Genomic DNA, 12733 nt, shown 5'->3' with positions numbered 1-12733 from the left:
GGAGTGCCCAAAAGCACAAGGTGTGCAATACTCAGAGACATGGCCAAGGTAAGAAAGGCTGAAAGACGACCACCACTGAACAAGACACACAAGCTGAAACGTCAAGACTGGGCCAAGAAATATCTCAAGACTGATTTTCCTAAGGTTTTATGGACTGATGAAATGAGAGTGAGTCTTGATGGGCCAGATGGATGGGCCCGTGGCTGGATTGGTAAAGGGCAGAGAGCTCCAGTCCGACTCAGACGCCAGCAAGGTGGAGGTGGAGTACTGGTTTGGGCTGGTATCATCAAAGATGAGCTTGTGGGGCCTTTTCGGGTTGAGGATGGAGTCAAGCTCAACTCCCAGTCCTACTGCCAGTTCCTGGAAGACACCTTCTTCAAGCAGTGGTACAGGAAGAAGTCTGCATCCTTCAAGAAAAACATGATTTTCATGCAGGACAATGCTCCATCACACGCGTCCAAGTACTCCACAGCGTGGCTGGCAAGAAAGGGTATAAAAGAAGGAAATCTAATGACATGGCCTCCTTGTTCACCTGATCTGAACCCCATTGAGAACCTGTGGTCCATCATCAAATGTGAGATTTACAAGGAGGGAAAACAGTACACCTCTCTGAACAGTGTCTGGGAGGCTGTGGTTGCTGCTGCACGCAATGTTGATGGTGAACAGATCAAAACACTGACAGAATCCATGGATGGCAGGCTTTTGAGTGTCCTTGCAAAGAAAGGTGGCTATATTGGTCACTGATTTGTTTTTGAATGTCAGAAATGTATATTTGTGAATGTTGAGATGTTATATTGGTTTCACTGGTAATAATAAATAATTGAAATGGGTATATATTTTTTTTTGTTAAGTTCCCTAATAATTATGCACAGTAATAGTCACCTGCACACACAGATATCCCCCTAACATAGCTAAAACTAAAAACAAACTAAAAACTACTTCCAAAAATTTCAGCTTTGATATTAATGAGTTTTTTGGGTTCATTGAGAACATGGTTGTTGTTCAATAATAAAATTAATCCTCAAAAATACAACTTGCCTAATAATTCTGCACTCCCTGTACTGCTGTTAATGGCAACAGATAATATCTAATGCAAATCACTGATAAAGAGCAAAGGATGACAGAGGCAGGGACACCCACAGATCTTTGGGCACCCATTTGACCAACTGGTTCTCAACTGGGGAAACTGGTATTTTTTTTGAGTTAAGGTCCATGAATAAAATGAAACTAGGATATTTCCTTGACTAAAGTGAAGAAAGAAGATTGAAACAGTTCTCGTATTGTAGTGACTGGTCTCAACCAGTTGGGACAAAACACTAAAACCTTTGGTAAAAGGAAAAGAAAAATGGTATCCACTTCCACTGTAAGGTGGTTCCCACAAAATCAGGGTTGTTACCAGGTGGGTTAGGAAGAAGTATGTACACCACACCTGCAGTTCACGAATATCCACTGCACATCCTGAACTCTGTTGTAAAGCAGGTCCCTATGGTTTCTCTTTCAAAGCCACTTCCTTGAGACACCAATCACATAGGCATCAGTCAACTAGGTTTTGCTCTTGTCCTTCTGGTTTGGGGCCCGCTGGACTGCTCTGCTTCCTCTTCTTGAAATGCAGGTCACAACAGACAGCCCTTATCCAGAGACATAGGCTTGTTTACACCTTAGGATTTGAATCAAGCCCTGGTCAGACATTGATTTTTGCCTTAGTAGCACTGCTTCTCCATATGTCCAGACAAATACATCCTGACAGATAAACAGGGATAGTATTTACTTCCAAGTGGTGGTTCTGGAGGAAAGTAAGGGATAACCAAAATGTGTGTGATGTTCATTAAATCACTATAGCCAATCACAGCTCAAAACGCCTACCCAGCCTTGCTCCAACACAGAGGTGGAAGGAGGCACCAACTGCAGGAACTAATTTGCTAGTTCAGAGAGGACATCATCCACATCACACATAAAACTTAGCATGCCCTGCACGCATGCCACTTGTCACAATTCAAAACAGGCATGTAGAGGAAAGTAAAGAACGCCAAATACGAAGAACGGAAAGGATTGTCAAACTTCACTACTAATGTGTGTAGGTGAAAGTGCCTGTGACTTGGCAATAATGCAAGATATCTTAAAATTACCAAAATTGTCACATTCTTATGAGAGGGCATTTGCCATCTTTGGCTAAGGATGATGGTACACTGAGTACATCCCCTGTCCATCAGGTTTGAGGTGATGTGATCAGATTTGTTTCAGTCGCTGGATGAGCTGTGCTGCAGTGTCTAACATGTCCATAAGGGGTGCTAATACAGAGTCCTAGAGGCCGTGAAACAGGGTGTTAACACCATCCAGATGAAAGAGTACCAAAGTTTGAAAAGCAGTCCTTAAGAAACCTTGGGAAAAAAACAATTTCACAAACAGTTTTGTCAATAAAGCTATAAGGGGATAGTCTGAAAGGGGTGTGCCCAAGAGCTGGGAAAGGTCCACAAGAGCTGAGGCCAGACAGTGCAGAGAATGGCAAACAAAAGGTATCAGCCATCAGTGACTAGGCTTACACCAAACAGGAGCATGGTCATCTATCACTGCTACATACTAACATCAAGTTGGAGCAAAAACTGCGTTTCCAATGGGAATTAACAAGAAGGATGGGGGTGGGGGAGCGGGAAGAGTAATCAACGTTCTGGAACCCTCCCATCCTTACTTTTTCCTTCATTCCTTCTTGATGGATTGGCACAAAACTTTCCACGGAGGAGCAGAAGTGGAATCACTTTTCTTTGGAAAGTTAAGAGAAGATTTGTCAAATGGCACCAAAGCTAATAGAGAAACAAAATAAAACTCTCTTCCTATGGAAAGTCTGACTTAACTAAAGAAGTGATGAACACCACTAATAGATATATAGAGAGTCACAGACAAATGAACACTAAGCTACCACAACACCTCTGTTCCTACCTCTCAAAGATACCACGGGCACATGCTACTAAGGTACATGAAAAACATTCCTTCCACACAATGCTCGTTTCATGCCTCAGAAAACAACCTTGAATCATGCATTATCAGCTTTGTCAGGCCACAATTTCTGCTTTACAACCACCTTCTTTTGGACTTGGGGCTAAATAGTTGCTATTAGAACCTGAAAACATTGAGTTCTACTAACAGGTATGGCTTAAACAAAAATCATGCAATTCTGGGTTAACCTAAGTTCTAGGTCAAGTGTGTCTAGCATTGCACCAATTGCACGTTCCCACTGCCAATTCACATTATAGCTTCCCTAATAAGGTCTTTATCTGTCCCCCTCGCCTCCTCTTTGTAGGAAAAGCCCATCTTGATCCACATGCTACTTGACACAAAAAAAAAAAATAATAATAAAAAAATAAAAAAATATATATATAAAAAAAAAAAAAAAAAAAAAACACTTTACCTAATACTGATACTTGGAGACAGTTCCATACAATGGAAATTACCAAAAAATAAGGAAAAAGGAAAAGAAAAAAAGTACTCCAACAACAATCCTGATCTTCACACTTCTCACGTTCAACAGTTGTGCATTTCTCCACACGATATCTACCATAAAACAAAATCTCCCAAGTCACCCTTTTCATACATTTTCCTTACCACGGGCACCTGAAATAAAAATGTTTTTTTTAAAAACAATGTCTACAATACACTACCATATATTTAACTTCATATGTGAACTTGTGTAGAACAAAGATGTTAGCGGCTTCTTATCACCAGACCATATTCGTCCTACACCAATGGCTTGAAATGCTAATTCAATATACACATGCCTCTCTTTCAATTGTGGTGCAAGGTTCTTGTCAGACAGAATGTGCAAGCTACAAATAAAAAAAGGTGTTCACACCACCATTATGGCTTTCACAGAGCACTACCACTAGACATTAACAACTGTCGTCCATTGAAAAAACACAGTATAATTTGAGATCAAAATTTTGAAGGGCTGTGCCTCACATCGGTCCCTGGATGCAATCTCTAGCTTTGTTCGTCATGCAGCACTTGCATCACATATTCGTTCTCAAAATCACCTGATGGGAAAGGCCCACATAAAATCGGGATCAATGTTTACATTAAAGTCTCTAGGCTCCAGGGGTGGTTCGAGATTACGTTTTGCAAGTAGTTGTAGGTATCCTGCTAATCCAAGTGGTTTGCCGTCATATCAGCCTTGCAACCTTAAAGCCAAATGTAGACAGCAGAAGAAACCTCAAAAAAAGTATTTCCAGGATGCTACTGAGGCTCTTCTGCCAACTTTATGGAAACAAAATGTAATCCTGAGTGATGCTCTTCAAGCCTGTGCCCGTTACCAAAATATCAGTCTGATAATACATAATCCATTAAAAGGACTTCCTATTATGTGAACTAGGGGCTGAAACACTGATAGAAGGAATCCTTGTGGTTTGCTTTAACACCTGCAAGTCCAACTCGAACAGTACAGTTTACAAGATGAGGAGAGACATTGGACGGATTCTCAGTAATTCAGCACCTCTGCATTTGTAATTACTTCTACTGATGTTAGCACGAAGCAGACAAGATTCAGGAGTCAAAGCGAGGTATATGGTCAAGCTTTACTTACACACTATTGTAACTGGAATAATAATAATAATAATAACACATTTTGCTAACATATAAAACAACTGAAAACATAACAGGAAATTTGACAACACAGAAAGAGTACCCATACTCTTTACTCGTCCATATTAAATGATGGGCATGCCTGTGAGATTTTGTCTGCTTACTGCTGCTCCGAGAACTGTCTTTAGATCCCAACAAACATTAACCCTACAGCACCACTAAGATGTTATCGTTAGTCTTGTTTGTTTATCTAGAGCATTTGACCTGCATCAGGTTTGGAAACATAACCTTTACCTTTAGCATCTGAAAAAACCATTGTCTGTTCTGATACTTGTAGACAAATGGGAGAAAGGTATGTTATTTTATGGTACAAAATGTATGAACATTGGGTAACAGTAAATGAAGTGCATGATGTGAGGTGGAACTGACCCATAAAAATGTACGGAGTTTGGCTAGAGGTCTTTAAACATAGTAAGACAGCTTCTGGAATTTAACCCTAGTCACAGCCACGTGCAGGGTTCTGTGGGTCACAGGTTCGAATCCCACCAAGAAATGCTAACAATCTATACTTCTACGGTTGGTAAAATGAGTATCACAAATTGGGAATTATTCACAGTTGTTAAAATCAAATTGCACGTGTGGAAATAGGCTCTACGTCAGACAAGCATTTGCAAAGCCAACATGTCTCGCCTTGTTGACCTATTGGCTTTGCCAATGTTTTTTTACAGATGTTGCACAGAATCAGCAAATCGAAAAAGAACAAATAAAAGAAAGTAATGAACAGAAAAAGGCACAACGGTGTTGCTGTGTCATTCTGAGTAATGCATGCCACACGTACATTTTTTTAAAATGTAACGATCCAAAATGGAGGAAGTCACTTGGTTCTTTAAATTTAAGGGGAAAAAAATGAAATTTTCCTTCTGCAAAAACATTTTTAGCAATGCGGAGCAGCAGCAGCGCTGCTGCACCCTCAAAAAAATTGAATACCTTAAAAATAAATGATTAAAGGACTGAGACTATGGGGCCAAACAACAGGGAGATGTGGGAGGGGGTTGACGAGGAAACAGCAGAGGCATGCAAAAGCACTTTTTGTATGGCTGAGTGAAATGGCTACAAATGGATGCTGCCGGGCCCTCCAAAAATGTAAATTAAAAAAAAAAAAAAAAAAAAATGGAAAGGACCACAAAGGGTAGGAGAACAATGAAGGAGCAGGTATGGGACAAGGGAAGAGGAATCGGTACAAGAGAGAGCAAGAAAACACACGCATTCTGATGGAGCACAAATGAAAACAATACCAGTGTTTCCACTGGAAGGATGCATGTAAGGCAATCAAATGGATGGTAAAGAGACTACGATCCAGTGGAGGGGCAAACACAAGAAGAGGAAAACAAAACCACTGGATAAGAAGCAAGCAATTCAAGTGACAATAAAGCAAACTAATGGATGGGCTCTGAACCCACTATGTTTTTGTTATGGTCCAGAAGAGGCTTTCGTCTACAGACAGCTAAATGTCGTATTGTACGAGAGACTTAAAAAAACAAGGTATTACTATTTACTGAAGACTTTGGGCCTCATTAAGAGTTTGGCAGTCCCACTGCAGGACCACCAACCTTGCGATGGCAGTGGGGATCCCCCTTACCCTATTAATATGTTGCTGCTATTCAGACCAGCAGGAACAGTGCTACGAGATAGCACTTGGCTCCCTTAAAGGAGCAGAGTGCTATCTTGTAGCACAGAGGGGGCCTTCCAGCACTTCCAGCAACCTTGAAAGCGCACTGTCTGCAAAGCAGACACTGCACATTCAAGGGTGCTGGGTAGGGGGGGCCCCTGCACTGCCCACGCCATGGGGATCAGCAGTTCAGGCCCCCCCACCTGGCCCCAGCACACCCTCACCCCCAGCCTTCCCATGCCAGTCACACCACCATGGAAAGGCTTGCAGTGAGAGGAGTTACAACTCTAACCGCCGTCATGCCATCGGGAACTATGTTCCCGGCCGGTCCTTGGATCGCCACACTCGTAATGTAAATAGAAAATCAAAACATTTTCCTGCATTCATTACCAGTTAACACTTTCATAGCTATACGAAGAGGTGATGATATGTCTCCTTTCCCTGAGCTGGGGTCTTTGGCAGGTGTTCTCTCACACCAGTGCTGTCACTGGGGGAAGGATATAGTGCGATAGCAAGAGTCACACAATTGTTTCATTTCAATGTGCTGTGCCCAATCTATGGCCTCGAGATAGTAAACAGAGTTATATGTCATCTTTACTACCACACAACAACAAACACATGCAAGCACTTTTTTAAAACTTTGTTTACATAATATTGTGACATAACCATGTTGTAACTTTTAAAAACTCCAGCTCAACTAGTTCAAATCTAGAATAAACCCTTACATTTTGTGGTGGGCAGCCATGAAAGACTGCGAAACATATCTACACGAGTATCTGCCAAACAAAAGACTTACGACTTTGACAGAAGTTTGGACGGAATTGTTAAACAAAGGTGACAACACTCCATACGAGCATAAAAAAAACGAAGATCCCTCAGTGAAAGGAGGATTGCAGTACTTTGTTTGCACCACTGCTTGCAGTTGGTGGGCAACAGCCGTCGTTTTTAGTTTTAAGCCTGTCAGACAGCACAGCTTTGTGGTTGCTTAAGACTTCTTAGGGACATCCTGAAAGGTGACCTAAAAATGCAGTTAGTCTTACCATTGGCTTTGTGGTTTGTAATTCAAATTTGTTTGCTTTGTGTTTGCTGCCATTATTTGTTTTAGGCTGTCCAGTATGTCTTGGTCTCCCCCATGGAGCAAAGTCTGTTTATTGTATTCTTCCACAAGTGTTCGATTTCTGTAAAAAGGCCTTTAAATTTTGCTCTTACCTTGTCGCAATTGTTGTGGCTTCAAAGACAGAAGTCATATAGCAACCTTGGACTTCCGAGGGAGCTTGGTGTTTACTTTTCTTTCACTGACTTTGAGAAAAGATTTATCGGGCAGTCTGGGGAAGTGAAAGGAAAAGCTTTTTTTCTGGCACACAACAAAATATAAATGTCTGCGTCGGTCTGGTGGAAGCACTTCTCAGATCTTTATGATATGGCAGGAGAAGAGGATCTTGCAAATACTGATTTGTTTGAGACAGGGAGTCTTATCCTCAAACCTGAACTGACCATAGACTGAGAGGCCTCCTTGGGTACAATTAGAAGTATTGTGCCTGGCAAAGCTGCAAGCCCTGATCGAATTCCTGGAGTTCTTTTCATTGCTGAATTCAAGAGCTGTGCTTTATACTTTAATAGACTCACAAAAGCGATATTAGAAGAAGCTGAGATCCCCTCTCTTGGATTGCAGTTAAAATCGTACCTAGCCATAAAAAGGGGTCAAAGTAGGCACCACTGAATTATCGACCAATTAGTCTGATAAATGTTTCCCAGAAGACATTCTTAACACCCTTGATATGTGGATTAAAGAAGCAGTTTTGTCACATCTGCAGGCTGGATTTAGAAAATACGTTAGCATCATAGACCAGGTGTTCAGATTCTTGACTATACACTGGAAAACAGTGTCATTCAGAAAGCCCACCTACATGTATTTTTTGTAGATTTAAAAATTGCTTTGATTTAGTTCCCCGCAGCAAGTTCTGGGAGGTCCCAAGACAAAAAGGACATCCACTTGCCACTGCTTGATTTCCTAATGCGCCCACATTCAGACACTTACGCGCAAGTATGTCAGGACTAGCAAGGTGAGCTTACCCAATGCATTAGTGTCAAGAGAGGATTGCGGCAGGGGTGTGTGTTAGCCCCACCCTCTTCTTTTTGTACTTGGATGACGTTGTGGCTCCCTTGGAACAGTGTAGTGCGAGGTCTCCAACAACCAATACTCTGTGCGCAATCTGGCATTTTAATACATTATAACACCAACTCGGAGTAAAATCGATATTGAATCCTCATTTTATTATGTGTGAATGTTTTATTGCGTTTTTTTATGATTTTATATATGTTTCTATGGTTTTAAACTGAAATCAAGTTTGTTGATGATAGTGGCAAGTGTCTGGAAACTAACTGCGCACACATTCAAGAATATATCAAAATTGGGAAAGCACAAATGAAGCACATTTTTGGTTAATTCTGAAGTGGGCTGGAAACAAATATTTTAATACAATTAAAACAAATGAGTACACTAAGTGATGCCATTTCCACACATTGTTTGTGCACTGTATAGTTTATCAATTAAACGATATGTCTGTGCAAATGTAATAACGTGTTGCCTGTAATGTCATTGCACTGCCACACCATACATGCTCCACTCTACAACACTATCCACCCCTCCACTCCACGATGCTAACTTTTAGCCATACTGAACAGCAGCCACGCTGGTGTACAATATGACTAAAACACATTGGCAAAGCCAATAAGCTCTTGCAATGCATGTTGGACTAGGGACTCATTTTCCATCATCATATGTCGGCGCAAAACAGGAGATATAAAGGCAGAAATAAAATAGGTGAAAGATGGGAAAACAGTATGAAAGAGAGAAAGCATGGATTAAGGAGCCTGCACGAGTGAGATGAATGAAGTATAGGGTGTTGGAAGAAAGAAGCACGAGGCTGGAAACAGGATTAGTAGTAATCGGCAAACTTGGCATTCAGCAGCGTAGGTGGCAGGCTCCGAAGAAAACTTTGGGGGGCTGCCGTTATTCTTTTCAACTACAGCACCAGAGGAAGGTGCATTTCAGAACCAGAAAATTAAGATAACACAGTAATATGAAGGTTTCTGTTGGGATACATTAGGACCTGGAATAAGCGTTGATTACATATGGAACGGCACCACACACTGAAGAGCGCACCTTCATTATGCCACTGACAATACTGGTTAGTCCATGGGCTACAAAACCAACCCTTTAAAGGATGATTTTCTTAGAGTAGAGGTTCAAACCAATACAACGAATATTACTAATAATACTGGAACATCCAAGAAGAAAATAAAATAGATATTATTGTTGGAAATTACACGCCGACCCACATCTGCATCATCCGACAAGTCAAAATGAAAAAGAAACTCTTTCAACAGTGTATATGAACTGCTTTTCTACTTTAAAGAAATTATATCAGAGTACAGAAAGGCTAGCATGTTTCTATATTAGTTCCTCTCACCCCATCTACACGGTCTACTTAAATATTCCAAACAATAACTGAACACGAAAGAAACTTGCCTGGAGGACCATTTTGTATCGTCTACGCAAACTTTACCAATGAAGATGTATTCTCAATTATAAATAAATGATGACGATCTGTATTCATTGTACAAAAGCTCACTCAACCTAAAGCCTGTGCTGGCAGAGATCGTCAGCGATTAACAAATAAGGAGTGTCTGCCGTGCAGGCACCCTGCCGCATCCCGGCGAGGGCAGCTGTCCGACGGGTAGTCTGGCACCCGGGAGGCAGTCTCGCAGGGTCGAGCTTCAAGGCGTCTGGATATAAATACATGAACTTCCAAGCCATCCGCGCACGTCTATGGTCAGAGGAGGTCGCTGAATCTACAGGGCCCGGCTCGTGAACCTCTTGGGCTCATAAGCAACTGAGGCGTGTCCAATACAGTGCGCGCCGGTCCCACTGCTGCTCGGGGAAGACGCCATCACCTGTTGCACCAGTCATGTGTACATATCACCACAGGACTCTGCAATCTGCCTCCACTCTTCCCTTTTATGAAGAACATCGATGCACACTTTGCCCTTGGAACCGTGTATCAATTCAAGGAACACATAATCACGTTTTGCATTGCATCCCTTTAGGTCCTCCCCTGGTGCGCTGCAGTACCCCCTGTGATGCTGCATCGCCCAGTACACGTTTGCACTGCCGTGCTCATTTCTAGCACTGGACCACCCACCCAGCCTTATGACTTGCACTATTAACATCCTCTCTGTCACCCGTCTAATCTCTTAAACAACCATCATCTGTTTACTTGCACGACAAAACGTAATCCCTCCGACCCCCACGCACTATTAACCATCCAATCGTTCATACTGCCCCATTCTCCGCCCTCTGACACTGCAATACCCCACATGCAGCTTTCCTGAACTGCCCCCTATGAATTTAGGCACGTACACCACTACATTCCGCATCTGCTACCCTAGCACCACCCTGCTTATCATATCCTTTTTTCCCCTTGCTTGATCCCTACCAGCGACACCTCTGATTAATTAGTAGTTTCCCCTCTATCAACCTAGCGCTGCTCCACTGGTCGCAAACGCTGCCCATCAATGTGTGCCTTGCATTACTGCACCCTCCAGCCACTTTGTCTTCTATAATCCAATGCACTATTCCACATGACCCCGTTGCACTGCCCCTCTGATTTGGTGTGCTCCTCTGCTGTTATCCCCGGGTACTGTCACCATCTGATTCCCATGCACAGCCACAGTCTGATCCCCACGCACTGAACCCCATTTGCTGCCACACTCGTTTATCCCCATGCGTTGTCACACTCTGATCCCACCTGCTCCCCCCACACGGACCACCTTTTGCCCCTTCCTTGCCCTCAGCACGGTCTCATCCTGGTGCCCTTTCCCTGCTCCCTTCGGATCTACTTTCCCTATTATGGTTCCCCTTGCACTCTGACTGCTCCGTCTGATTTCATTGCACTACTCCCACCTGATCCAAGTGCACTACACTGCCCCACGATATCTTTCACTAAATTCACTGCCCGTTAATATCCACTTGCAGTGCCTCTGACAGTCTTTCACTGGTGCCTCCATCGGATACTCTTGCACTATTCCCCCACCCTGACTGATTTGAACGCTTGGTCATCTTGCAATGTAACACCGCAATTATAATTTGCACAAACCCCGTTCTAACCCCCGTGCACCTTTATCCGTGCAGCGCGAGTGCTCTTACCCAGCTTGCCCCGGGACTCCTCCAGCTTCTGGATCTGGTTCTCAAGGAAGAGCATGGCCACTCCGAAGGCCAGCACCCCCAGCAGCTGCAACTTCGGCGGCATCATGATCCGTAGAAGACCCATGAGGGTGAGATCTCAACACAGCATAGCGTAGGCAAAGGGGGACACCATAGTCGGGAGTACCGGTACAGGAGAGGGCCAAGGAATAACAGATGTTAAGTGGCACGCAGGAACCTCAGCCAAGCGCACCGGCAGCTACTGCGCATCCATGACACTAAGACGGGCAGTAGCAGCAGCAACTCAGCGCCGTCACTTTTCAGGTTAACTCCGCCTCCGCTGGTTGCTAAGCAACGCGGCTGGCACGCCCCTTCTTTTGAGGTAGTGATTGTAGTTACTGCTGCATTCACAGATCTACTCCTGATTAGACCGAAAAGGAGTCCCTCACATAGCTCGGCTTGTGAGTGGATAAAAACAGCCCGACCCAGGCTATCTCCAAGATGTGTCAACCTATGACCTGCATGAGGACCCCGCACCTCGAACGCATCCTAAAACCTGTATCTTGCCATGACAGGGACAGGCACTTTGATAGGTATCATGCGCGGGTTAAACCAGATAAACAACAGAGGGCTGATGTTTGGACGTATTGCCTGACCATGACGTATATTAAGAAAAGTCACGCCCATAGTTGCATTCATGAGCGCCTGATAATAACTAGCGCCTGGTGCTATTAATTGTACGAATTTGTTTCCAAGACCCTATCTCTTGGCGCAGTCCAGCTCTCATCACCCTAGTATTGTACTCGTACCTACCAGGTATGCGGATTACATTTCGCCACTAGATTCAGGCAGCCCTTCGGTCAGGCGCATAGGGGTCCTCACAATGAGTTGGCGGTCCAGCCGGCAGTCGCACAGCTCGTGGAAGATGGCGGCAGTGCTGGGAGAGAGGTTGTTGTTGTGGCTGCTTCCTCTCTTACAGGCGGTAAGTGAACAGGGAACAGAAGGGGGTGCTCTGTGAGTTCTTCTGGGGGCACCCGTGAATCGGTACAGCGGTAGTGGGAACCGAGGGAGCAGTGCTCACCAAGCCCTAAGATGGGTGACGTGGCTTTGCCTCCACTTCCTGCCTGCTGTATGTGTTCAGAAAAGAGAAATGGGCTGAAGAGCGTACAGGTGAGAACTGTGACCACGTGCAGTCTTTCAGGAAAACCCATGCATTGTCAGCCAGATATTTCACTTTTGCCAGTGGCCGCTCCAAATGGTCCTCTTTATCGAGTCATTGATTTTTTTTA

The 12733-nt window shown here is 43.6% G+C and overlaps 2 protein-coding genes across 2 annotated transcripts in view; one reads left to right on the top strand and one right to left on the bottom strand.

Moving 5' to 3' along the window:
- Positions 1–11966, bottom strand: part of HS2ST1 (heparan sulfate 2-O-sulfotransferase 1) — a 235434-nt gene extending 223468 nt beyond the window's left edge. The window contains exon 1 of the mRNA XM_069232302.1: positions 11448–11966. Within this exon, the coding sequence (XP_069088403.1) occupies positions 11448–11571 (124 nt within the window). The 5' untranslated portion in view covers positions 11572–11966. The remainder of the gene's footprint in view (positions 1–11447) is intronic.
- The window catches only part of SELENOF (selenoprotein F), a 75970-nt gene continuing 75201 nt past the window's right edge, over positions 11965–12733 (top strand). Inside the window, exon 1 of the mRNA XM_069232303.1 lies at positions 11965–12426. Within this exon, the coding sequence (XP_069088404.1) occupies positions 12328–12426 (99 nt within the window). The 5' untranslated portion in view covers positions 11965–12327. The remainder of the gene's footprint in view (positions 12427–12733) is intronic.

This window comes from Pleurodeles waltl, chromosome 4_2 (assembly GCF_031143425.1).
Source record: "Pleurodeles waltl isolate 20211129_DDA chromosome 4_2, aPleWal1.hap1.20221129, whole genome shotgun sequence".
NCBI lineage: Eukaryota > Metazoa > Chordata > Amphibia > Caudata > Salamandridae > Pleurodeles > Pleurodeles waltl.
Note: the sequence above shows the minus strand (reverse complement) of the source record. Positions and strands in the feature narration are given on the sequence as shown.